At 45.8% G+C, this 22,312-nt stretch overlaps 11 protein-coding genes across 11 annotated transcripts; 6 read left to right on the forward strand and 5 right to left on the reverse strand.

The window, feature by feature from the left end:
• Positions 1 to 1,369: 1,369 nt before the first annotated feature.
• Positions 1,370 to 4,259, forward strand: C8R40DRAFT_1087721 (RhoGAP-domain-containing protein). The gene is made up of 13 exons (XM_046227383.1): positions 1,370 to 1,737; positions 1,804 to 1,857; positions 1,914 to 2,029; positions 2,081 to 2,222; positions 2,282 to 2,524; positions 2,582 to 2,710; positions 2,760 to 2,883; positions 2,941 to 3,086; positions 3,138 to 3,408; positions 3,461 to 3,601; positions 3,650 to 3,755; positions 3,812 to 3,947; positions 4,001 to 4,259. Exons 1-13 carry the CDS (start codon positions 1,423 to 1,425, stop codon positions 4,055 to 4,057), a joined length of 1,980 nt encoding a protein of 659 aa, XP_046089983.1. The 5' UTR covers positions 1,370 to 1,422; the 3' UTR covers positions 4,058 to 4,259.
• A 342-nt stretch (positions 4,260 to 4,601) lies between these two features.
• On the reverse strand, positions 4,602 to 5,800 carry C8R40DRAFT_1037470 (uncharacterized protein; the record flags this gene model as incomplete). The annotated part of the gene is made up of 2 exons (XM_046223669.1): positions 4,602 to 4,820; positions 4,883 to 5,800. 2 exons carry the CDS (start codon positions 5,798 to 5,800, stop codon positions 4,602 to 4,604), a joined length of 1,137 nt encoding a protein of 378 aa, XP_046089984.1.
• Positions 5,801 to 6,386: 586 nt separating this feature from the next.
• On the reverse strand, positions 6,387 to 6,788 carry C8R40DRAFT_1036763 (histone-fold-containing protein; the record flags this gene model as incomplete). The annotated part of the gene is made up of 3 exons (XM_046223610.1): positions 6,387 to 6,503; positions 6,559 to 6,668; positions 6,728 to 6,788. Coding segments are annotated over 3 exons (288 nt in total), but the record flags the coding sequence as incomplete, so codon positions are not given.
• A 645-nt stretch (positions 6,789 to 7,433) lies between these two features.
• C8R40DRAFT_1087734 (uncharacterized protein) lies at positions 7,434 to 8,223 on the forward strand. The gene is made up of 2 exons (XM_046227384.1): positions 7,434 to 7,512; positions 7,563 to 8,223. The coding sequence occupies exon 2, from the start codon at positions 7,750 to 7,752 to the stop codon at positions 7,963 to 7,965; it is 216 nt and encodes a 71-aa protein (XP_046089986.1). The 5' UTR covers positions 7,434 to 7,512; positions 7,563 to 7,749; the 3' UTR covers positions 7,966 to 8,223.
• Positions 8,224 to 10,548, forward strand: C8R40DRAFT_1087736 (aspartic peptidase domain-containing protein). The gene is made up of 9 exons (XM_046227385.1): positions 8,224 to 8,667; positions 8,724 to 8,750; positions 8,803 to 8,871; positions 8,932 to 9,291; positions 9,353 to 9,408; positions 9,462 to 9,551; positions 9,613 to 9,786; positions 9,843 to 10,012; positions 10,075 to 10,548. Exons 1-9 carry the CDS (start codon positions 8,432 to 8,434, stop codon positions 10,336 to 10,338), a joined length of 1,446 nt encoding a protein of 481 aa, XP_046089987.1. The 5' UTR covers positions 8,224 to 8,431; the 3' UTR covers positions 10,339 to 10,548.
• Positions 10,549 to 10,708: 160 nt separating this feature from the next.
• On the reverse strand, positions 10,709 to 12,592 carry C8R40DRAFT_1166869 (uncharacterized protein; the record flags this gene model as incomplete). Its single annotated transcript, XM_046230920.1, has 3 exons — positions 10,709 to 11,514; positions 11,570 to 12,359; positions 12,407 to 12,592. 3 exons carry the CDS (start codon positions 12,590 to 12,592, stop codon positions 10,709 to 10,711), a joined length of 1,782 nt encoding a protein of 593 aa, XP_046089988.1.
• A 1,109-nt stretch (positions 12,593 to 13,701) lies between these two features.
• Positions 13,702 to 15,640, reverse strand: C8R40DRAFT_1087753 (uncharacterized protein). The gene is made up of 7 exons (XM_046227386.1): positions 15,423 to 15,640; positions 15,208 to 15,372; positions 14,891 to 15,159; positions 14,781 to 14,833; positions 14,626 to 14,727; positions 14,087 to 14,576; positions 13,702 to 14,013 (listed from the first exon to the last, which is right to left on the reverse strand). The coding sequence occupies exons 1-6, from the start codon at positions 15,609 to 15,611 to the stop codon at positions 14,107 to 14,109; spliced, it is 1,248 nt and encodes a 415-aa protein (XP_046089989.1). The 5' UTR covers positions 15,612 to 15,640; the 3' UTR covers positions 13,702 to 14,013; positions 14,087 to 14,106.
• Positions 15,641 to 15,828: 188 nt separating this feature from the next.
• Positions 15,829 to 16,903, forward strand: C8R40DRAFT_1037397 (putative methyltransferase-domain-containing protein; the record flags this gene model as incomplete). The annotated part of the gene is made up of 3 exons (XM_046223662.1): positions 15,829 to 16,199; positions 16,263 to 16,367; positions 16,423 to 16,903. 3 exons carry the CDS (start codon positions 15,829 to 15,831, stop codon positions 16,901 to 16,903), a joined length of 957 nt encoding a protein of 318 aa, XP_046089990.1.
• On the reverse strand, positions 16,778 to 18,194 carry C8R40DRAFT_685678 (uncharacterized protein). Its single transcript, XM_046235867.1, has 5 exons — positions 17,757 to 18,194; positions 17,604 to 17,709; positions 17,331 to 17,546; positions 17,171 to 17,275; positions 16,778 to 17,116 (listed from the first exon to the last, which is right to left on the reverse strand). Exons 1-5 carry the CDS (start codon positions 17,840 to 17,842, stop codon positions 17,027 to 17,029), a joined length of 603 nt encoding a protein of 200 aa, XP_046089991.1. The 5' UTR covers positions 17,843 to 18,194; the 3' UTR covers positions 16,778 to 17,026.
• C8R40DRAFT_1158846 (uncharacterized protein) lies at positions 17,960 to 21,068 on the forward strand (the record flags this gene model as incomplete). Its single annotated transcript, XM_046229787.1, has 14 exons — positions 17,960 to 18,190; positions 18,251 to 18,607; positions 18,665 to 18,774; positions 18,828 to 18,976; positions 19,027 to 19,269; positions 19,322 to 19,563; positions 19,627 to 19,945; positions 19,996 to 20,193; positions 20,246 to 20,290; positions 20,350 to 20,444; positions 20,498 to 20,821; positions 20,876 to 20,896; positions 20,957 to 20,971; positions 21,027 to 21,068. 14 exons carry the CDS (start codon positions 17,960 to 17,962, stop codon positions 21,066 to 21,068), a joined length of 2,391 nt encoding a protein of 796 aa, XP_046089992.1.
• A 186-nt stretch (positions 21,069 to 21,254) lies between these two features.
• C8R40DRAFT_1036697 (uncharacterized protein) lies at positions 21,255 to 21,826 on the forward strand (the record flags this gene model as incomplete). The annotated part of the gene is made up of 2 exons (XM_046223602.1): positions 21,255 to 21,594; positions 21,663 to 21,826. The coding sequence occupies 2 exons, from the start codon at positions 21,255 to 21,257 to the stop codon at positions 21,824 to 21,826; spliced, it is 504 nt and encodes a 167-aa protein (XP_046089993.1).
• Positions 21,827 to 22,312: the final 486 nt, after the last annotated feature.

Genomic DNA, 22,312 nt, shown 5'->3' on the forward strand with positions numbered 1-22,312 from the left:
GGACATGCGAAAGACCTCGATCTGATATTGGTGGAGCAGAAGCCAATGGATGTGCAGCCCAATGTGAGTTTGCTGGCAACTTCTCATAATCGAGATATGCAAGTTGGTCCTCACGACAAATATGTACCGCCAGCGATGTCAATCAAACTCCTTCCAAATTCATGAAAAAAAGTTGAGAAAATATGTTAGTCGCGATTTTCTGGAGTCTAGCAATTTGAAGAATTTGGCAATCCATATCCGCATCTACGACGAGGGAAAAAAGATGCGCTAGGACACCAGTGCGCCTTGAAAGGAAACGCAAACCGGTACGATATCCCGTTGAAAAAAAACCGGGGCATTGTGTGACATTATCTGCACCAGGTGAAAACCCCTTCGGGGCTTCCCGGGCTGTCGCGATTCCCACTGATTCCCTAGAGCGAGATACCATCGTTTATCATGATCTGCATGGGATTGGATCTCAAAATGTGCCAAGCTTCCTTTCGAAAAAAAAACAAATACCATCCAAATAAATGATCTTAGTTGTGCGCTCTTTCAATCTCAGCAATGAATTTATAAGAAAAAATGAAGACCCCAAACTTTATCTGAGCGTTGGGAATGAGTTTGTGCTCGGGGTTCAAGCTCCTGTGGAATTGCATTCTTTCCGTCGCACAGCGCACTTAGTCCAGATACTGAGGTTGTTCATTATACTGGCCAAGGTCCGAACCCCGAACGACTAGTTTACTGCTCAGAATATAAAAGCATCTCCCTGAATGACAACAGATGCTCACCGTTCAACTCCCAGACCTTCAAATAAGCATGTGTTACCTCTTGAATATCGCGACTGAATATAGCTGTGGACATTGCATCGTATTTCGACGCGAACGGGTACATTTTTTCTCACCATTGACATTATTACTCTTCTCTGAGATTTCTTCAGATTGACTGCAATTCGACTACATGCGCGCTGAGTAATTCCCATAAATTGGATTGTGGCAAGTGCACCTCCACTTGTCGCCAGAGGTAAGATTCCAGCGTCATGCTTGCTAAAAGGGATTCTAACTGAGCCGCATAGTTTGATGCATGATCAAACATGGACTTCAGAGAAACAGCGACGTCCTTGCGAAAGTTGCCTTTCGAAGTAATCGGGCGGGTTACGAGTACACATGGTTTGCGGTAGAAGGAGCAGTGGAAGGAGCATTATTTTTGAAGTTTATTTGACTTGGTGCATTCATATAGGGCATCATGCCATTGAGATCGTTAAAAGGAAAGCCTGAAATAAGTTATAAGTCAGCACTGAGCGGCATAAAGTCGGGGGAGTGCAAGTTGTTGAAGAGTCAGTGTATATGTACTTTGGCCTGCATTTGGGAAATGACCAAGCATTAAATAAAACCGCGTGATCAGAGCTGCTTAGAATTTTACAATTTCAATTTGACATACTGCATAATGCATGAGGAAGGGTACTCCTCGAGCGCCTGGCACAGCTCCGAGCCATCCGACCCAATTTCACCCTCTTCATATCGTCGGCCATCGTTGACCTCACATGATGACTCTACTGAATCTACCGGACATGGACACCCATTGCACTCCGGATCTCCTCAGCCACGTATAAGTTCAGATTCTGGAGGAATTTCTTCAGGATCCAGATGGCGAGACACACCAACTGCTTTATCAGACTCACAGGAAATTCCACCTCCAACTCCCGAGCTTGTAGAAACAGCATTTGACGAGAACGTTCTGAGGGCTTTATGTGAGATGGACGTATGTTTTCTATGAGGTTTCAATTGGAACGCGCACTTATCTTGGCACGGAACTTTTAATTCACAGTGCGGAGTACCGTTGCTTCTCGATCGTATCAAGCAAAGTATGGTCTCTTGCAGGGCGAGTAGTTGACTTGTTCTTGAGATGCTCGCGTTACATCTTCAATGTTCTTTCAGGAGGCTTCAGTATTCTTCAAGAAGCGGGCTCTTATTGAAGAAGAATACGGCAAAACTTTACAGAAGTTAGCTCGCACGACTACCGAGTTATATTCGATGAATGACGGAAAGGCCGGGTAAGTACTCCTAGTTGTCATTTGTGAATGTATGACTCAGGGTATGTCCAGGAGTTTTGTCGCCGCTTGGCAGAATTCTATGAAAGTCCACGAAGTACTAAGCGAAAATCGAATCAGATTTTCCCAGCGTTTGAATGAGATGAGCGAAGAACTGGCTAATATAGCAAAAGAGGTCGATAAAAACAGGAAATCAGTTGTGTCTCTATCTCTTTTCACAAGATGTTGAAACGCTGATTACTTCTCATTGGTTAGACCAAAGAGCTTGCCACTCGATACGAACGCGCGCTTCAAGAATCCGAGACAGCTACCGAAAAATGCAAGAACCGCCTAGACGTCACCACTGAAGAGCTTGAACGATTACTTTTACAGAAAGAGGGTGAATCTTTCAAGGACAATACCGTTCAAGCAAGAGCCGGTACTACTGGTGGAAAACGCGTGATAGGCAAAGCCGTTGCCAAAGGCGGCTTACTTCTCAAAGGGAAAAACCCTGGAAATGCAAGTCCCTATTCCTCCCAGATGTTTTGCTATCCCGAGGTCTGAAAGTCACTATAGATTCAAAGACAAGAGGACGACATAAGGTCTCGTATGTCTGCTGCTTCCGATGCATTTCGGAAAGCTGTGATTGATACACAAGCAATGCGGCAAGAATACTTCAATTTCCAGCTACCACGTATCCTGCGGGTAAGATGAGTCGATTGAGCGCGGTAGATTTTTCTCATTATTATAGTAGGCATTGAAAGAATGTTCGGACGAAATTGATCTAGGCACTCAGTATCATCTCACACGATATGCTTTTCTTTTTGAAAGTATTCTCCTGAACGATGGCTCAACACTAGTTCCTCCGAAAGACGAAGGTCAGAAGGTCTACTATAGTGCAGGAGCTGAAGAAAAAACTCACACCTCTATATAAGGGGGCCATTCTGCTGGGCTGAAAACTGCAATAGAAGCCATCGATAATCGTGGCGACTTTAGAACGTATATGCAAAATTATGCCTACGCTCATTCAGTTTCTCCGAACAGAGGGCCACGGCGTGAAGGCCCTTCAGATGAAGGATTCGTAAGAAAACTTCAGTCGGTTTTCGCTTTATACTTATTGAGAATCTTGTAGTTGCCCCCGTTGAGTTCGCACAATTCAGATAAACCGCCGACTTCATCTACTTCGGCCACGCATGTTAATGGTTCCAACAGCCGTGACAAAATTCACCTTACATTCGGTATTGACCTGGGAGAACAGATGGCGAGGGATGACGTAGAAATACCTCTGATTATGAGGAAATGTTGCGAAGCTATCGAAAAATATGGACTGAATGCACAAGGCATCTACCGGCTCAGTGGCGCGACGAGCAAAGTTGCAAAATTGAAACAACTTCTCGATAAAGGTATGCTTACCTAGACCGCTTGAGACCAAAAGACTTACGCAAATTCCACCAGACCTGGAAGCTGTGAATCTAGATAATCATGAATGGTCCTCAGATATCAATAATGTCACCAGCGTGCTGAAAATGTGGCTTCGAGAACTTCCAGAGCCATTGATGACGTTCAGCTTGCAACAAGGATTCATTGAAGCTGCCAGTATGTGCACAGCTGGTTTTCCATGGATTCACTGATTCACGCTATCAGAAATTGAAAATGATCGTCTTCGCCACATCCGGCTTCATGAAAGAGTGAACGATCTACCTGATCCTAATTACGCCACCCTAAAATATCTCCTGGGACACTTGCACCGGTACAGTGCTTTCCATTCCATGTTGCACTTTGATGATAACTTTATCGCCTTACTAGGATCAATCAACACGCTTCCGAGAATTCAATGACGAACCAGAATTTAGCAATAGTCTTCGGGCCAACTCTTTTTGGACAATCAGCTCCCACTGCAGGCCCTTCGAGTAGCATTGCAGATGCTCCATATCAAAATCAGGTAAATCGAACCCGCGCGAAAACTAGCATCCTGTTCATTGTGTTCCATTCTAGGCAATAGAGACGATCCTCAACCACTATACTGATATCTTTGTCGACGATTCTGAATGATTCATTCGAACCCCGAACCCCCTTTGGTACCCATCACGAGTCATTACGCCCTAGTATTTTTGGACTTTATGTTGTTATCTTTAGCAGTTATTGGGCTTCTGTAATATCTATGTTTAGCTGTAGGATCAGCTCTAATACGCACAAGCTGATGAGCCATATAATAGAACTTGTCTCTTGGAGGATCAGTCAATTGCCTCGCCAAGAAATGGATTTATGTGACGGACAGGTGACGCTGGAGCATTAAGTAGATCCTTCGTTCCCAAGTGTCAAAGCAATATGCTAACAAAATTCGTCGATAACTCCCCGGAATAAATAACATGCGTTTTCAAACCTTTCCTGTTATTTTGACTGATTCCGAGCCGTAACTAGCCAGTATTCCAGAAGATTCATGAGCATAATTTTTTACATACTGTAATCCTTTACAATTGTTTTCGACAAGGGGCGGGAGAAGTCAAAGTTATTATCGGGGAATCACAAACACAAGACGGAAGCGTAGCAGTTAGACCATAATAAAACCCTCGAACATTTCCTTTGCTCCTGATGTTCATATGTCAGTAGGTATCCACATCCTGTCAAACCGATGAAACCACTCTCTGTGAGAAGGGAATGTTATCCTCTTTAATGATGGGCATGCGCGATGCCATTCATCGCAAAGGTTTAACTCTTGTTCAACATCCCCACCCGCAACCGAAGTGGGGGACAAGTCTAGATGAACAAGTAAACGGAATGTCCTCAGAACGGACGACAAGCCAGTCAAAAGCCGCTGTTTTATTACGATGTACAACGTCAGAATTTATGATCAAGAACGATGCGGAGCCCACTTACTATGCCAGTGAGAGCGTAATGTAGGGTATGGCGCAATGCAAGCCGCACCTTCAGCACCTCAATGGAGGGAAGGTGCGTAGCTAGGTTCCGGAGAAGAATTGGCCTCACTGACATTCCAGACAGATCTAAAACTCGAAGAGGGACCGTGGTTTTTGCAAACCGCGTTAGAATCTCCTGATTCACATCGTAGTCATCGCCGATGAGCGAAAGATATTGAATGGGCCTACCCGGAAGAAGCGACGCTGATGCAGCGGGTGAACCGCGGAAAGATGATAGAATAGGAAGTGCGACAGAAGGCAGACTCAAAGCCGCATGATGGTCATGCAGCTTCAAGTGCCGTAAAGACTGTAGTGAGCCGAGGAAATTATCCAGGGTGCCAGAGTAAGGTGGTAAACCTTTTGCCCACTCTGCGCCCAGAGAACAACTGGTGAGTTGTCGGAAATGGGAGCCAAGGATCATTCGCTCGATGATATGGGGTATTGAAGGGTGAACACCTCGATTTGCTGGTCCTAGCCAGAGTTCAAGTGATTCGAGTGAGGAAAGGATGCCGCTACGAAGGACCTGCTCGAGTTTTTCGAGCGCTGTTGTAAAATCGAAGTCGCAAGGTGAGGAAGGATCGACATCGATATGCCATCGAATGTGAAATCCACGAATGCTCTTGCCCAAATGTTGGCGCTGAATGATAGATTGGCAACACCTTTCTGTGCGCCATGGGCAGGAAGAAGACGATGAGAGAACGTCCTTAATTGATATAGAAGAATATAGAATGTGTTCTGATACGGCGTTGAAACCACGGGAGACGGACGTAAGAATTACGAGGTTGGGGGTAGAGAGGTTGTTGAATATCTCAAAAAGCACCTCGTTGGGTACCGAAATTTCCAGAGGGACGGTTGTACTATAATGATAATGCGAAAGCATGTCGCGAAGCGTATACGCCGTTGCTCAAGAGGTGGGAGAAGCGAACTTACGGTGTTTAACTTGACCCGAAATTATCTCTGGATATATCAATCGGATAAAGCCCGGATAAACGTAGAAGGCGTTTTGTCGGTATCGAGTGAGATATAACTTTGGGGTGCCTTGGTACTGTATAACTTGAAGCTACCAAACGCCTTCAGCGCATCAAAGTTGATGTGAATATGTGTGTATATTAGCAAAAGATCAATGGTCTTAGGTCGGATTATTTCGGGGGACAAATGTCAATCCTATTGAGAATCAAGGGGACACATATCTGGAAGGACGGAGAGGTGTATGTAGAGCTGGGCAAGGCTGGGCAACAGAACTTCGGGGAAGCATCTAATGTGATGAATGCCCTCAAATGCCGTTTGTTCGTAGTTCCTCTTAGCGAGTTCATTCGGGACCACTAGGGACATTGAGTGGCAGCAATATTTAGCCAAAAAAAACCCAAGGACCAAGGGATGAGTGTGTAAATGAGAATAGAATATAAAGCGGATAAATTACAGTAAAAGTACACCGTGAACGTAAGATACAACAGCTTGAACAAATCCTATGCACCAAAACCATACAGTGTACGCCCTGACCGCTTAAGAGCATAAACCACATCGAGAGCGGTGACCGTCTTCCGTTTCGCGTGTTCGGTATATGTTACGGAGTCTCGAATGACCTAAGAGGATAGCTGGATGAGGAAGACGGAAAACACAAAAATGAACAAGACACACATTTTCGAGGAAGATCTTGAGAACACCACGAGTCTCTTCGTAGATAAGACCAGAGATACGTTTAACACCTCCACGACGCGCAAGACGACGAATAGCGGGCTTTGTTATACCTGCACAACGGCAAATGCAATGAGACAATTGTCATAATGGGACGAGGAAGCAGACATACCCTGAATGTTGTCACGTAGAATTTTACGGTGACGTTTGGCTCCTCCCTTTCCGAGGCCCTGGTAGTTTTCAACGATGAGCGAAGGTTCAAGTCGAGTTTCCCGTAACGCCTCACCTTTCCACCTTTGCCACGACCAGACATTGTGAAGTATTGAGATTTGAAGAAAGAAGGTCGAGTGACAGATCAAGTAACGGCGATTATGGTAGCAGCGGAAGAGGATCCGAAATAACTTATATAGATCCGCCAGGTGGCTGTGCTTACATAAATTTGTTGAACGGTCTCAACGCGCTCTCGATCACGTGCAATACAGCGCGTCGCGTTTGTATAAATAAAGGGAGTTTGAAACTCCGAATTATCTTCAACTTTTTCGACCACAACCGTCACTACCACATCACCACACCACATTAAAGTTATCCCCCCTCAAATCGCCATGGCCCGTACCAAACAGACTGCTCGTAAATCTACTGGAGGTGAGCAACTTAACTCGGTGTCCTTCTCTTATCGCCTTTCTAACTATCGGTTTTCCAGGAAAGGCACCTCGTAAACAATTGGCTGCCAAGTCTTCTGCACGAAAGACTGCTGTCGGTACTATTTGGCTTTTTCTTTTCATTCTTTCTCAACCTGTTCCTCTGTAGACTGCAGCTGGTGGTGTAAAGAAGCCTCATCGATTCAGGCCTGGAACTGTCGCTCTTCGTGAAATTAGACGTTACCAAAAATCCACCGAGCTGCTTATCCGCAAGCTTCCTTTCCAAAGACTTGTTCGTGAAATCGCTCAGGATTTCAAGGTGCGTGAAATGTTTTTCTTTACCTTTTCCCTTTTCTCATTATGCTCCAGACCGATCTTCGTTTCCAATCTTCAGCAGTCATGGCTCTTCAGGAGGCCGCCGAGGCTTACCTTGTCTCGCTGTTCGAAGACACCAATCTTGCTGCTATCCACGCTAAGCGTGTTACCATCCAGCCCAAGGATCTTGCTTTGGCCCGTAGATTGAGGGGCGAGCGCTCATAATGGGTTATCTCGTGTCATGTTTGTTCTATCATTATTCTCATGTATCCTGTACTTTACTATCCTCAACTTCTATCTTTGTACTTGGGTAATACCACTCGATTTGTCGCGTTATTTCTTAAATGTGACCGCGGCCGGAGGTGTCTCTGCGTACAGCTTCTATCTGCTTTCCGATCTGAGTAACAGGTTGCCATCTCCAAGCTGTTCCAAAATGTATGTCTATGACTTTCGTTGAGACCTTTGTAATTGGTGTGCTTTCCGCAGCCACCATCCGGGAATACTAGCCATAGCGGGTCATACCCATTCGGATTACTGCGCTTTGCTGATGCAGCAAGGTACTCAAATTCTCTCTAATCGTCCTGATACATGAAATGAAGCACAATAGAAATTCGAATAAACCCTTAATGACGATGGCTGGCTGCTGCAATAGACAGCGCTTTCGAGAGAAAACAAAAGACAGAATTCGGGATCGAAGAACACTGCACAAGCCGGGACCTAACCGGACAACGCCAAGAATTAGGTAATGCAATCATTTAGTTACTGCGCAGTTGCCGATGGTCTTTATTTTTCCACCCTTCTACATATACCTCATTGTCCTCTCGCTGGACGAGCATAGCCCGCTCATCCCTTTCCTTATTTCCCTATAACACGCCCATTTAACCTTCATCGCTATCCTTCGTCCATTTCTATATTCCCACACAATGGTTCCGTTCTCATCACTATCTCCCCTGGCACTGCTGGTCTCGCTGTCGGCTAATGTTGTTTATGCTGCTCCACGTTCCTCTCCATTGTCGTTATCGATGAACCTCAGAAGAAGAGCTCCAGAAGCTCGGTCTGCTGATGAAATTGGTTCTTGGGCCCAGGCGCACAAGGCTAATGTGGAGACAAAGTATGGAAACCCGTCCTCGAAAGCAAAGCGAAGTTCTGGTCAAAATTTGTTCGTATTCCTCTTACTTTCTTCTTTTACAGCGTTACTCATGACTAATTGTGTAGGATTGTCAACCAAAAAGCAGACTCCAGGTTAGTGGCTCCAAAGCTTATTTCGCCGTAGTTTCTAACACTCATCCTTTAGCTTCTTCGGTTCTGTGGCTGTTGGTACACCGCCAGTGGCGTATGATGTTATCCTGGATACTGGTTCTGCGTGCGTAGTTGTACCCTCGATGATCTTCATACGCCCTATCTTCTAACCTTTCTACTACAGTGACCTGTGGTTAGCAAGTTCGACCTGCACAGAATCAGCATGTGAAGGAATTCCTACGTTCAAGTCCTCCTCTTCCTCTAGTTTCCAGAACAAATCGACGGAATTCTCTATTACCTACGGTAGTGGCGATGCTGCCGGTACTCTCGGTGAAGATATTGTTCAAATGGCTGGGTTTTCTGTGTCAAATCAAGTATTCGGTGTTTGCGACCAAGTCTCGGATGGTCTGTTGAACAGCCCTGTGTCTGGCTTGCTTGGTCTCGCCTTTCAGACCATTGCTTCCTCTGGGGCATCACCTCTCTGGGAGACACTGGCATCAAGCGGTGCATGGGATCAGCCGCTCATGGCATTTCAACTGACAAGGTACCGTCTGTTTTTGATTTTTCTGTTCATATCATGTCTGACTTGATGTCTCTATAACTAGATTTAATAACGACTCCAAGGCGACCGACCTTGAGCCTGGAGGGACATTCACTATGGGTTGGTCATTTTGGATCGTCCACGCGAGCTGTACTGATTAACTAACATTATAGGTGCTACTAATACCAGTCTTTACACTGGCGACATTGATTACAATGACATTCCCGATAATGAAGAATCTTACTGGCTGCAAACTGTCTCTTGTCAGTTGATTATCACGTTCTGTATTTGATTTTCAGATTCTAACTGTCCGTCCGCTGTTAGCCATAACGTCCCAAGGAAGCGCAATCACCATCTCCTCTGGATCATCTGCTCTTGCCGCAATCGACACTGGTACTACTCTTATAGGTGGCCCTGCAGATGCTGTCGCCGAAATCTATAGCAACATTCCCAATGCTGAAGCAGGAACCGGCCAGCTCGAGGGTTACTACATCTATCGTGAATACTGTTTCTCTCCTTTTACGTTTGTCCTGTAAACAAATGAACCTTTTTAGCTTGCTCGACAACCGTCAACGTTACGATGGCATTTGGTGGAAAAAGCTGGGCTATCAGCAATGCAGATTTCCAAGCCGAGCAATTGAATGAAGATACCTGTATGGGGGCCTTTTTTTCTCTGACGACCGGTAACAATGCACCTGCCTGGATTGTTGGTGATACTTTCCTGGTCCGTGATTCCTATCTGTTTTCTTGAACGAACTCACACTGAGATTTGCCATTTTATAATAGAAAAACGTCTACTCTGTTTTCCGATACAACCCAGCCTCTGTTGGATTTGCTACATTATCTGCTGAAGCACTAGCTATGAACGGTGTCAACGCTGCGGTCCCAAGTGCCACGATTGGTTCCGCTGCCGCTACTATATCTGCCACTGCCACTGCTGGAACGCGAGACGCCAACGGTGCATCAATCATTCAATCATTACTCTCAGGTCCTGCTCTATCACTACTTGTTATTGCTATGACGATGGTTTTTCCCTCGATATGCATATAGTCTAACCATGGGAGAGGAGGTCGTAGTTTAGCTGCGATTTAGATGCGCAGTTGATTTCACAGCTATCTGCACCTCTTCGTACGCTGGGCAGTGGGCCCGGTTTTTTGTACCATAGAGTAGTGATTTGGGACTTGCATCATTGGACAATTTTAGCTATCATAGCAATATTTGCATGTGTATTATACTAATAATATACATTCACGGTTCTCTACCGTGATGGTAACTCATAGGGATTGCTCTCTTTGAAGTTCCAACAATTAGACCAGATAGGCCAGAGACAGGCCTCAGTTGCCTCTTGAATAGCTGGAGGGCTGTTCACTGACACCTTTCAGTTTCCAAAGCGTCAACATCCGAAACTACTGGCTCAAGTCTAAAAACGAATGATTTTAGTGCGTCGTCTCAAAAATTCGTTTACCGTTAAATTGTCATGCTCAAAGGTAATTAACTGTCCATCCAGATGAAGCTCGGGTCGCCAGACAATGTGAGTGCTGTACACTCCAATCGGATACACGACTTCTCCTTCTCGCCCGGCCCAATCATAGTCAATGAGCTGACATTGCCATCTATCCTGTTTTCGACGCACAAACACATTCGTGTCACGCAAATCACCATGAACAAAACCCATTTTGTGAAACTTCGACACAGACTCTGTAATCGCATCCTTGCAAGACGGCTCGAGGATGTCAAAATCGTCGCATGGTTGAAAGTCACTTTCCAAGTTCTCCATCACTACCATCCACCAGCCACCAGCAAGATTGGAATGGCTCAGCAGAGCTGGGGCAAAGCCAGATTCAGCTGCTGCCTGGTGCGCCTCAACTCCGTAAGGCCCGTATCCAAATTTGACGATGATATCTTGATCACCCTCAGTACGAGCGGTGAATACGAGGCGGATCTGGCTGACTCGCTCGATGTAGGTGAACTTGACTGTGGTTCCGGAAGACCGGTATGAGCGAGGATAAGGGAAACTTGCTTGATCAGATTCAATAGCGTATTCGTTTGGCTTTTCGTAAACTTTGACAAGAGAGCGGAAGAGATTCCGGAGGGCTGTCATAAATCTGAGAAGATTTTCCATAGAACGGGTATCGTACTCGCTGAAGTAGAGCGGCAGGGAAGGTGAGAGCACTTCGACGTATTGATCAGTTAGATAGACAGCACCTAGAGCCTGAACATTGGGGCCTGTGACATGCTGGAATCAGACAAACCAAAAGCAAAGGTTCGGTTCGTGACATACCGTTATGAATGACGAGGACAGAGGGAATCCTTGTCTTTCGCCAATCACCTTTGTATTTATCGTTTGAAAGGATGTGCCTGACACCTTCCTGATCATAAAGTACGATCTCGAAGACAGCGTCACACGATCCTTGGGTGAATTCTATCTTGACCTCCACAAGCAAGGGCTTAACCAACAGGTCTGGTAAATCTGAATCCTTCGGATCAATGCCTCCGTCGGTTTCGAACGAGTCGATTCGTTTCTTCACCACCTTGTAACCGTCAAGTAAATCAGATAGCAGCTCGTGAAACTTGGACTCTCGCTTATTCTCGTCCTCAAAGAAGCCTGAAAGTTCCTTCGACCACCTGTAAGCGAGGGGTGACAATTCTTGATCAAGAGCGCCGGAAACAATATCTTCTTTGAATTGAGCAAATTCGGCATGGAAGAGGGAAATAGGGACGTGATAGAAGTCGTCCTGCTTGGGCCTCCCAATAGCGATGGGATTGGATTTGTGGTCGTTGATGAAAGTAGAGGCGGTTGCACCCTTGGAAGGAGCCTTCTGAGGACGTTGAAAGATGTTCTTCACCCGCAAATCGGTCAACTTGTCCCGTGCCTCATTCAGCTGTGCGTATTGAGAACGGGGAACGATAAAAACGGATATAGAGACGGGATCTATGGGCGGAACAGGGGCAGGAAGGGGGCCAGACACCCAGACACGCCAATATCCGGTCTTGTATTCGACAGGCGGGCATTCTGCGACACGATCCCAGAGAGTTTCGTCAGGGGCATAAATAATCGGAATTTCAGGGACCTATGCAGAGATATGAATTTATGGAAAGTTGTTTTTGAGCAACGCACTAGAAGAACCCATTTGCGATGGATTTGGGGTCGCTGTTTTCGAATGGGAGTTATGAAGGAAGTGAAATTATCTCCTGGACCTCCATAGTCGAACATCGGATCATCAGGGTCTTCCACTAGTTTATTGTCTTCAATATTTGCAAACATATAATTGAGCTCTTTGCTGGCGGCAGCTGTGGCGGTCATGGTGGTGCGAGGGTGAGAATGGGGCCAGGCAGTCACGCGACTCGGGAAAGGAGAACTTGTTCTTTACATAGGTACAGTGACAAAAGTAAATATTCATATGACCAGGATATTAATATGCTTATGATATCCTCATCCCTCGACAAACTTCTCAGTGGCAGAGATGTCTCTACATTCTCAAATTGTATGCTTCACTTTTTTCTGTTCATGAATGGGGGCAATGATCAACTCTTAATTGTATGTGGTTCCTATTCCCACTTCCCCCCTCCCACCTCCCCCTGCTGCATTTCCTGCAATTTTGAGTTACACTCTTGGAGGTAAAGGAAGACTATTCACAAGCGCCAATGAACAAAGTTCAAAAAGGGACTTGGGAGGTTTGTTAATCCCTCAGAAATAGTCGCAACGAGCAAATGGGCCGAGAAGGAAGCCATGTCGTGACACCTTTGCGATATGGAATGAAAATTAAAGATTGCGAGAAACCTAGCCAAGCAAGGTGACAAAACAGATTGTATGTCACCTTGCTTGCAAGGTCTATTCCACTCGGTATTTGACCACTTGATGTGCAGGCACATATTTGCTATGTTTGATTTCAACGCTGTCAGCCAAATCACTTCAATCATCTTGCTTATAATTGGACACCCTCACCTCGCGGCGCGCCCTACGCGCGCCGCATTTTTGATCTCAAGCAAGGTGTGCAGCCACAACAGTGGGGCCTAGTAGTAACTGCACGAACATACTGGCCATGAAGGTGAGAATGTAAGTATCACCGCCTTAACAACGGTCCTCACCTGCGGATTTACGATCATCAACCTGATAAAGATGAGATTGGACGACGCGAGCATAGTAGTTCAAGTATAATATAGAAATTGCGCTCACCAGTCCGTAACATAGGCGTACTCCAGGCCTTGTAAGCTACGGGCACATCATGAAGCTCCGTGCCACAATGAGGAAGATAATACATCCGCCCGAACGGAAGAATACGCACGAGATTCAGAAACAATGTAGAGCCTGCTGTGTGTATCACCATTACTATCAGAACTAGCTACAAACCAAGAGAACAAGATGGGGAAGAACAGGGGAAGAATGTACATATTCGTCCGAACGGAAAGATACGCACAAGTTTCAGAGAAGGTGTAGAGCTTTTCGCGCGCCATTCTTACAAACTGGGGCCGCGGAAGACTGAAAGACTCTGTGATTTCCAAGCAGGCACTTATAGCATTCTGCTATGGGAAGTTCATGAGAAGGAAAAGAATGAATCGAAGAGACAGGAGCTGGAGACGTTTGGTACAAAGTACAAAGGAAGACGTTGCAAGTTCATACTCCGTTTGGAAAACATACGGAAAGATGGGGAATAAATTTTACTTGGTTCTTTCAGCAATCTGATGACAGCATTAGACTAGGTCAATTACTGGATGAGATAGTTACTACAACAAAATATAATGAGCGGTGATTATCAGGCTACAGAACCATTGCAAAAGACACAAGACACTGACGGACATTTTTCTACTTCCGAGCTTTCACAAGATTGCCCGGGTGTGACTCCACACCGAAGGACCGTAGTAGAAATACAAGGCCCCAAATGCAGCACCACCCAGATGAGCCCAATGATCCAGCATTCGCCATCCGCGATATATACCAATCATGTCCAAGGTCAAGATACCCAAGGCGGCGGTCTGAATACCTATTGGGGTAACGGGCGGGAAAATCAATGAGACTTGTGAGTCTGGATAGGCTAGCGCTACCAGGGTCACGCAAGAATATACAGCCCCGGAAGCTCCTAGACTTCCTGGAATTGTTACCGCAGAAGCTGAGGCAACTGAGGCAGTAGTAGCAGATTTCCCTACTGTTGAAGAAGCGGCAGCGACCGCAGATGCCCAAGTGTCAGTCGCTGGGGTCCTGCTAGCTGGGGAGGAGAGCTGCGCGATTAATTTCGGATATCGGATTCGAGCGTTTGCGACGTGGGATACGAGGCTGGCAAATATACCCGCTGAGAGTACATCAGGAGAGTAGTACATCCGAGCGAAATCGAGACTTGCCAGATACGTAAAACGATAGGAAATGATAAGAACTAGTTGATTCTAGTTGACCTGGGACATTTTTGTCCTGTGCTTGTCTAAGGTAAGTGGTGGCGGCGGATCCTGCAAAACATTATCAGCGGAAACGTTCCTTATGACTGACTGCGAGACCAGACCAAATCCTTCCAAGGCGAGGCAATTGAATGCGAGATGAAGGAGACTAGAATGACTAAGAAATTCATCATTCAGTAGTAGGTTCAACCATGAGAATGCAAAAATCAAAAACCTGAATGTACTCGATAACAGAGTGTAAGTAAGACCAGATAGCGGCTGATGTACAAAGGCGCGATTCATCATCGGCTGAAGTCTCTGGAACTGCCACATAAGCCATATACCTGTGTTCAGCAGGCAGATCTTCCAGCACAGACGGCGACCCTCCGACGCGTCTGCGTAGGGTTGTAGCAGAGCGACGTAGGCCGCATTTAGATAGGGTCGGATGAGCTGTGGAATTTCAGCTGCTTGAGTGTTCAGGTATTTGTAAGTGGAGCGTAGGCCCTGTAATTTGGTCAAAGAAAACATATAAATTGATTGATATCTACTGACCTTGACCAATTCCATTTGCTGAAACCTTCTGAGATCCACATTTGCTATGCTTTGGGCTTGCCATACGCTTGATTGAGACTTCAATTTTTCGAGAACTATAGCTGTTTCAATGTTTGTGGCCCATGCTGAGTATAGGAGGATGGAAGAAGATCCGAAGAGGAAGAACTATTGCAATTATTAGTTCGTATCGAGAAATAAAGTGAACTCACACTTACCAACACCTGGTTTCGGATGGATGGTCGAACAGAATTCGCGAAAGTTTCGGTTGTTTGTTTACCAGGACTTGCATGCAGTTGGCTGAAGTTCTTTGTAGACAGAAGGTGTTTTGAGTACGAGAAATTTCGAGTCAGCGGACGGTAGAGAAAACCATTCCTTCGTAAATTTCTGGTACAAAGTCGAAGCATCAGCTCAAAGGAATTCTGGTCCTAACCCTATTATAACCCTAGTTTCCCGCTCGCTCTTGACCTGCTCTTGACAGTCACATTTCCTCGCTGTATGATATTCTTCATGATGGCCTCATTAGAGCAAATAAAGAAAGGGTTATGCTATTTACCGAAAGATTCTGAACAGGTTGTTGATGCAGACGAAGAGGTACACTCATATACCGAAGGCGCATTGATTATGATTTTAATCTTGCTGCTTAACTGTAATAAGGTCTTCATTCTCTACACCGATCTCCAAGTGCAAGATCACCAGTCTCCTACTAGCGCAATGGCCTCATTCCGTGGCTTGGGCCACGTCGATTCTCATCAAGACATTCTTACGGTTAAATATCTACTGACAAACCCTGTAGCGAATGTTTCTGCTGCTTCCGAGTCAGCCTCGTCTTCGGAACTACCACTGCCAGCAAGATCAAAACGTTCAAGAAGAGCTCGGAAGAAGCGGATTGCTTGTGCGCCGGATTTAATTGAGCTGGAGATGCAGATCATTCAGGACAAAACTGCTTTACACAGCCGCAAAGGAGACACTGGGAGCGTCGTGTGGAAAGCCAGGTATCAATGTTCTATTTTTGCATGCTTTTAGTGAACTGACCTAAATCGTTACATTTTATCCAGTGTGGATCTGGCGTTCAGCATCCTACAACATGAGCGCTTTCCATCGACTCTTCATCCATTCTTGGATCTCACACAATTGAAAAACGCACATCTATTAGAGTTGGGGTATCCATAGCTCATTTATCGTTCACGGTCTTCCGCTCTAACATGCCACCTTCAGGTCCGGCACAGGAATACTTTGTGTTGCACTTTCACCGTTCGTGCGCAACTACACATGCACAGATTTACCTGATCTACTGCCTCTCATCCACAAGAATCTCGTATTAAACTTTCCCGAATGGCCTCAAGACTCTAATATATCTTTGACACCCTTAGATTGGGTGGAACTGCAAAATACTTCTCCGAGCAACCGTTCGCGAGTTTTCAATTTTAATCCTGTCGATCTGATCCTGGTTGTTGACTGTATATACCATCCTTCTCTAATACCTCCTCTTCTGGCGACAATCGACTACATTGCTATCCCAAATGTCACTACGGTGCTAGTCGTAGTTGAGCTCCGAGCTGAGGATGTCATCCGGGACTTCTTGTCTTGTTGGTTGAATGTCCCCGCATGGGAGATTTGGAGGATAGGAAAGGGTGGGGATGCGATAATGAAGAGACCGTATGCTATGTGGGTTGGAATGAAGCATACTGGTCGATGATTGAATAGGTTGACACGCAATACGTTAAAAAGAATTCGAAATTTCAAAAGGCTACATGATGAGATATCGCTACACAGAGACATGGAAAAACATCTTTCAGAAATGTTGAAATGAATGGATATATTAGCCATGAAGTTGAGGCTCAGAGCTTTCGGAATTGGTGACGGTCCACGCTTCAACATCAGGAGATACCTGTTGCCACTCTTCGAGAGCCTAAGCGACCGATGGTAAACGTCTAGGACACCGGACGTAGGTATCATTTCCCACCTTATGCACCTGTTTAAATAGTAACGCAGCACGTTCATCGGCGCGGTCTGCAGTGTCAACATTTGCTCTAATCTCGACTTCAGTTTCAGCATTTGTGGCTTCCAACTAAGCCCAGTGCATGAGTCGAGTTCCGCATAGTGAAAATGTTTTCAAAACTCACTGCAGCTAATGAATCTCGTAACCTCTTCGCCTCTTGTTCCAACACTGGAACCGTTCTCGAGGCTATCGCACTACGTGCATCAAGATCCTCTCTCCAAATATCTTTGCCAGGAGAGACGCCAGCCTTTTTGCGTTCTTTCGCTTCTGTCACAATGGTGTGTAATGTGTCAATATTTTCGCGAAGGTTGTATGTTTCGAATATCTTTTCCAAGTCTCGCTATTAGGTATACGGGACTAGGTGAGCTGAAACGTGAGGGACTAGCAGAGATTATACCAAGGCTTGTGTCTCTATATAGTCAGATATCGTGTTAAACGTCGTAGAGGCCCCGTTCAGGTCTTCTTCGGCATATAGAGGAAAGCATTGCGTGAAATCTTCATATCTGGAAGGATGAGAAACAATTTTGGCGGTTTGAAGCAGCGAGCTTACGACCACTTCCGAGCAGATTTTTGGACTGCAAGTTGTAGCGCTGACTGGAAGTGCTCCCACCGACGACTACCACTTTGATTGAACATTGTTGAAAGTTGAGGTTGAAATAAAGTCACGGTCGCCGGCCCGGGTCTCTGGTCTGCTGTTGCTTTATTCAGATTACTGTCGCTGTTCTTTCAACACTGCTCTTGAGGTTATTCAGTATGGATAATCCTACTCGAGAGGAAGAGTCAGGTCTCTTCGGGAGAACCCCTCAACAACGAGGACCTTTACCGTCAATCCTCTTCGTCATGTTAATGTTGCTATTGTTCACCAGTCATAATGGCGAAGAGTTTCTTGCAAGGCACCAATATCAAGAGGCTCTCCGGAAATTGACCTACCAGAAGTCGAATTTCACAGCGTGGATGGATGGTGATACAGCGAACTTCAGTCTTGTGAGTGTAGATCTAGTATCTATGCCTTCATGTATCATCGTGTTCTGAACATTCAGTCAGCCAGAGCAGAATGTTTCCGTCCTACCGTTGCTTGAAACTTTCCTTCCTTCTAATGGTTCTATGGACCCTATATATTCATCCTATTACCAGAATATCACTGGTTTCATCCATGGTGACCTTCATCTCTACAACATAACACCACCTTACCTAGCGAATTCTACCGAATCATATCCTTCAAAGCATATAATCCAGGACTACATGAAAGATGGCAATGAGAACATGACTGAAATCCTGGAAAAGCTGGGGGTGTGGAATTGGTCGGCACCGCAGAAAGTGGCCTTTAGTGTCGTTGAAAAGATACCTCTGCTGTCTGCTAACTCGAGCGCCAATGTGACTGAAAATATTGCCCTGATACATGTAAGTTTCGGTTTGTCTTTGAATCTGAATTTATCACGAACCACGATACGGTAATAGGGAAGAATTGAGTTCTCAGATGCAAGTATAGGGGAAGATTTACGACTGGAATTTGAGGGTGTTCATTTTTTGAAGAATGGGACAATCTATGGTTTGGCAGAACCTCCCAAGTGAGTACATGCTCTATTTCGTTATAACAAAAATTCATGTTGCTACATCGCAGCCGGGCTGTCGATATCCGTCTTCTTCCATCAATTGTACCCGAAGACACGAAGAGTGAGATTGCTCTATTGATTGAACCGGAACTTTCTTCTCGAATTGATAAACTCAAGAATTTGATCGATGCGGGTATTATCGAGGATTCCTTAGAAGGTCCGGAATTTCATGTTCCTTGCCTTGCCAATTCTCATCCTCGACTGCAGATTTACCTCCGAAGACAGCCTGTCCGTTCAATCTATATGCTCAGATCGATTCTGTGGATGTGCCGGCGTATTTGATAGAAGCACACGAAGAAGAAATACAGCGACCAACTGGTATCCGCACCAATTTGCCTACGAGACTTACCATGAAATCTATCCTCATCAGCAAGGAATGCGGGGTGTTGTATGAAATCTCGAACATGGAAGGGCTACGCTCCAGGACCTTCTTTCGCAAGGTCACAACTTGTAAGACATCTCCATCGAAGCGGTGTACACGCCCTCAGAGGTCATTTTATAGACGCCGGAACCGCAGCGGTAACTTATCTTACAATCCTGATACTCTTATCCCGCCAGATGGCACGGAGTTCCACGCCCTCCGGGATTTCTCGAGTATCTCGATATACATTTCTTGTACAATCAACCATTGATTCGGTTTCCTTCGCTGGACATGTAACTTTTGCAGTCCTTGCTGAAGGTCGGCCCTCGCTTTCTCTTATCGCCCCATCTTTCCTAGCATGTGTTATCTTTCTCTACGAGGCTGTCAGTATCCTCTTCAGTCAAATTCCCTTCTCATTCTTAAGGCTACTTTTTCTTTTTCACCAGCAATTTTCGATGAACATACACCAGATACAATTACCCGAAGACGCACCACCTCCGCGGCCTCCCGTTCCTGTACCTGCAGTTCCCGTCACGGCGCCTTCTTCTGTGCCTGGAACTGCACCTCAAGTCGTTCCTACTCCATCTTTGCTCAATACAGATCTCCCTACCGACCCTCCAAATGCACCACCAGCGCCAATTGATAATGCTCCCGCACCTACCGCTGCTACTCAACCTGCGACACTTACGCCGGCCCCTCCTCAGAATGTCACTTTTTGGACTTTCTTTTGGCAACAGGTCCGTACCGATCCTCAAGCAAGACTATGTGAGAGTTACTGTCCCATCCGAACGAACCATAAGACTCATGCTTTCCAGATGTCATACTCTTCGTCTTCCTCTCGACCATTGTTCGTATAATCCTATCGCCAACACTCACTCTCCTTTTTGTGGCGATCACCTATTCGTGCATCTGGTTGCCTCAAATTTGGAGATCGATGAGACGAGGAAGAAGCAGTGGATTGTCAATGGAATATCTTGTCGGCATCACAATCTGTCGGCTATATTTAATGTTATGTGAGTTGTAGAACTTGGTGGTCGTTTATGATCAATGATGAAATCTGCGTAGATTTCTTGGCCTGTCCAAGAAATGTGCTGGACGTTGAACCCCGATGTGCGTTGCATCTTCCGTTCCCTGGTCACTCTACAGCCCAATAACGTTATGTGACATAGACTGGTCTTATAACCTTGCCGCATTTGTTTGCTTACAAGCTATGGTACTGATGCTTCAAGAATATTTTGGACCTACGTTTTTATTACCAAAAAGGGTACGAATTCCTAGAGATCCTTTGGCCTACAAAGGCTGATATGTTATGTCTAGTTCTCGACAATCAACACTTACAACTACCATCCTCCCCTACCTCTACCCGATGAGGAGTCACCGGAGAAAAGTCTCGGAGACTGTGCAATTTGTATGGATGCGATCATTGTCGATCCCTCACTTCGCCAAACCCATGATACTTCTGCGTCCTCGGGCAACTGGGATGCCAAGGCCTCCGGGGCGGATGGAAGGAGAATAACCTCCAATATTCGCGCGGGCGGAGGAGCCATTGACCCTACTGGGCTTCTAGATGCGTTTCAGAGAGGCGTCGGAAGCGCTGTTACCAGAAAGAGTTACAGTTTGGCTCCGTGTCACCACCTATTCGTGAGTTTCTGTCGGTCGAACTTGGGAGATAGTGGGTGATACATCTATTCGCAGCATACTGAATGTCTTGAACGCGTAAGTCTCTCATTGTTTTCGGACTATACATACTAACTGCTGTGTATCAAACGATTCCAGTGGCTAGCTATTAAGGTCCGTTGTATCTGCGCTTGCGATTGTATCTCAAGTATATTGATTATCCGTACAGAATATCTGTCCTCAATGTCGACGACCTCTCCCACCACTGTGATCACTTTCACAACCCCATCTCATTGTATGCGAAGACTCAGCCCATCTGTACTATGTATATACTTACATTAATCTGCACGCATGTATTATTCGAAAGTTCATTACTCAGTCATGTCCGGACCGATCCTCCGGTTTCCATCTTCTTCACGTCCACCAGAGTGTCGAAATTAGAGTGTCGTGGTTCTGCATGGACTCTTTTCCCTCATCCAGTGCTGGAACTAGCTCATCGCTAGATAATTCTCAAAGATCCTCTGCTTCTTCTGTGCTCTGGGCTCATTTGTTACGGAAAGACGTCCTGTCCAGTCCGACGAAGACCGATCTCCCTCTGCCTCCTCTTGCTCCTGTCGACAAATCTGCAACGTCGACTCGTATTCTCTTGTTGGATACACAAGCACATCTGCAAAAGTTTGGACAAGTCGTGGATGATCTAACTTCGAAAGTGGACAACGCGAAACATGAAATCGTGACGGTAAAGACACTATTCCAACAGGACCGGGAGGTTTTTATGAACGATATCGTCGATAGATGTGCGTATTCCTACTCCTGAAGCTCCTATATGCGTCAAGATTTCTGATTCCAAGGTCGTGGCTCGCAGTGAACAGAAACCAGTCAGAAATCCAAAAGAGCATGGGTAAACCAGCTCAAACCAGTGGGCTGGAAGATGTTCAGAAGATACTCGAACTTCGACTGCAAAATATGGATCAGCGTCTGGATTCACTACAGATGGTAAATTTGGCTCGATTGCGTGTGTTCTTCTAACTCAAGCTCGTATAGCTTCACCAGACGTATTCTCAGACACTACAGATTCAGACTCAGGCTCTCCAATCATTACAAGATCAACAGAGCACTATCATAAGTGCTCTCGTTCCTTTGCTTCCTCTTTTGCAGACTATCCCTCCGCAGATTGAATCCGCACGAGCCAATCTGAGCGAGTCATTATTGAAACTTCCATCTGTTCAGCTCGCTGCACTTACCTGTCACAAAAACATGCCCTCTCCAGCTTCGGAAATCTCGTCGAGAAAACGCTCAAACTCTTCTTCCTTTGTCAAACGCAAGAGACTCCGAGTGGACCAGAACCTCGTCGAACACCCACTGCCGACTGTTGGACGTACAGTTGCAGTCACAGCCTCTCCAATACAAACCAGAAATCTCTCGACCTCGTTCACTCGACCTCATCATATCATTGCTAACATAGGGCGTAAGCAGTCGCAGAAAGCTCAAATCACCTATCGACCGCCACTCGCC

The sequence above is a fragment of the Lentinula edodes genome (genome assembly GCF_021015755.1).
Source record: "Lentinula edodes strain Le(Bin) 0899 ss11 chromosome Unknown C8R40scaffold_5, whole genome shotgun sequence".
In the NCBI taxonomy this organism is placed as follows: Eukaryota; Fungi; Basidiomycota; class Agaricomycetes; order Agaricales; family Omphalotaceae; genus Lentinula; species Lentinula edodes.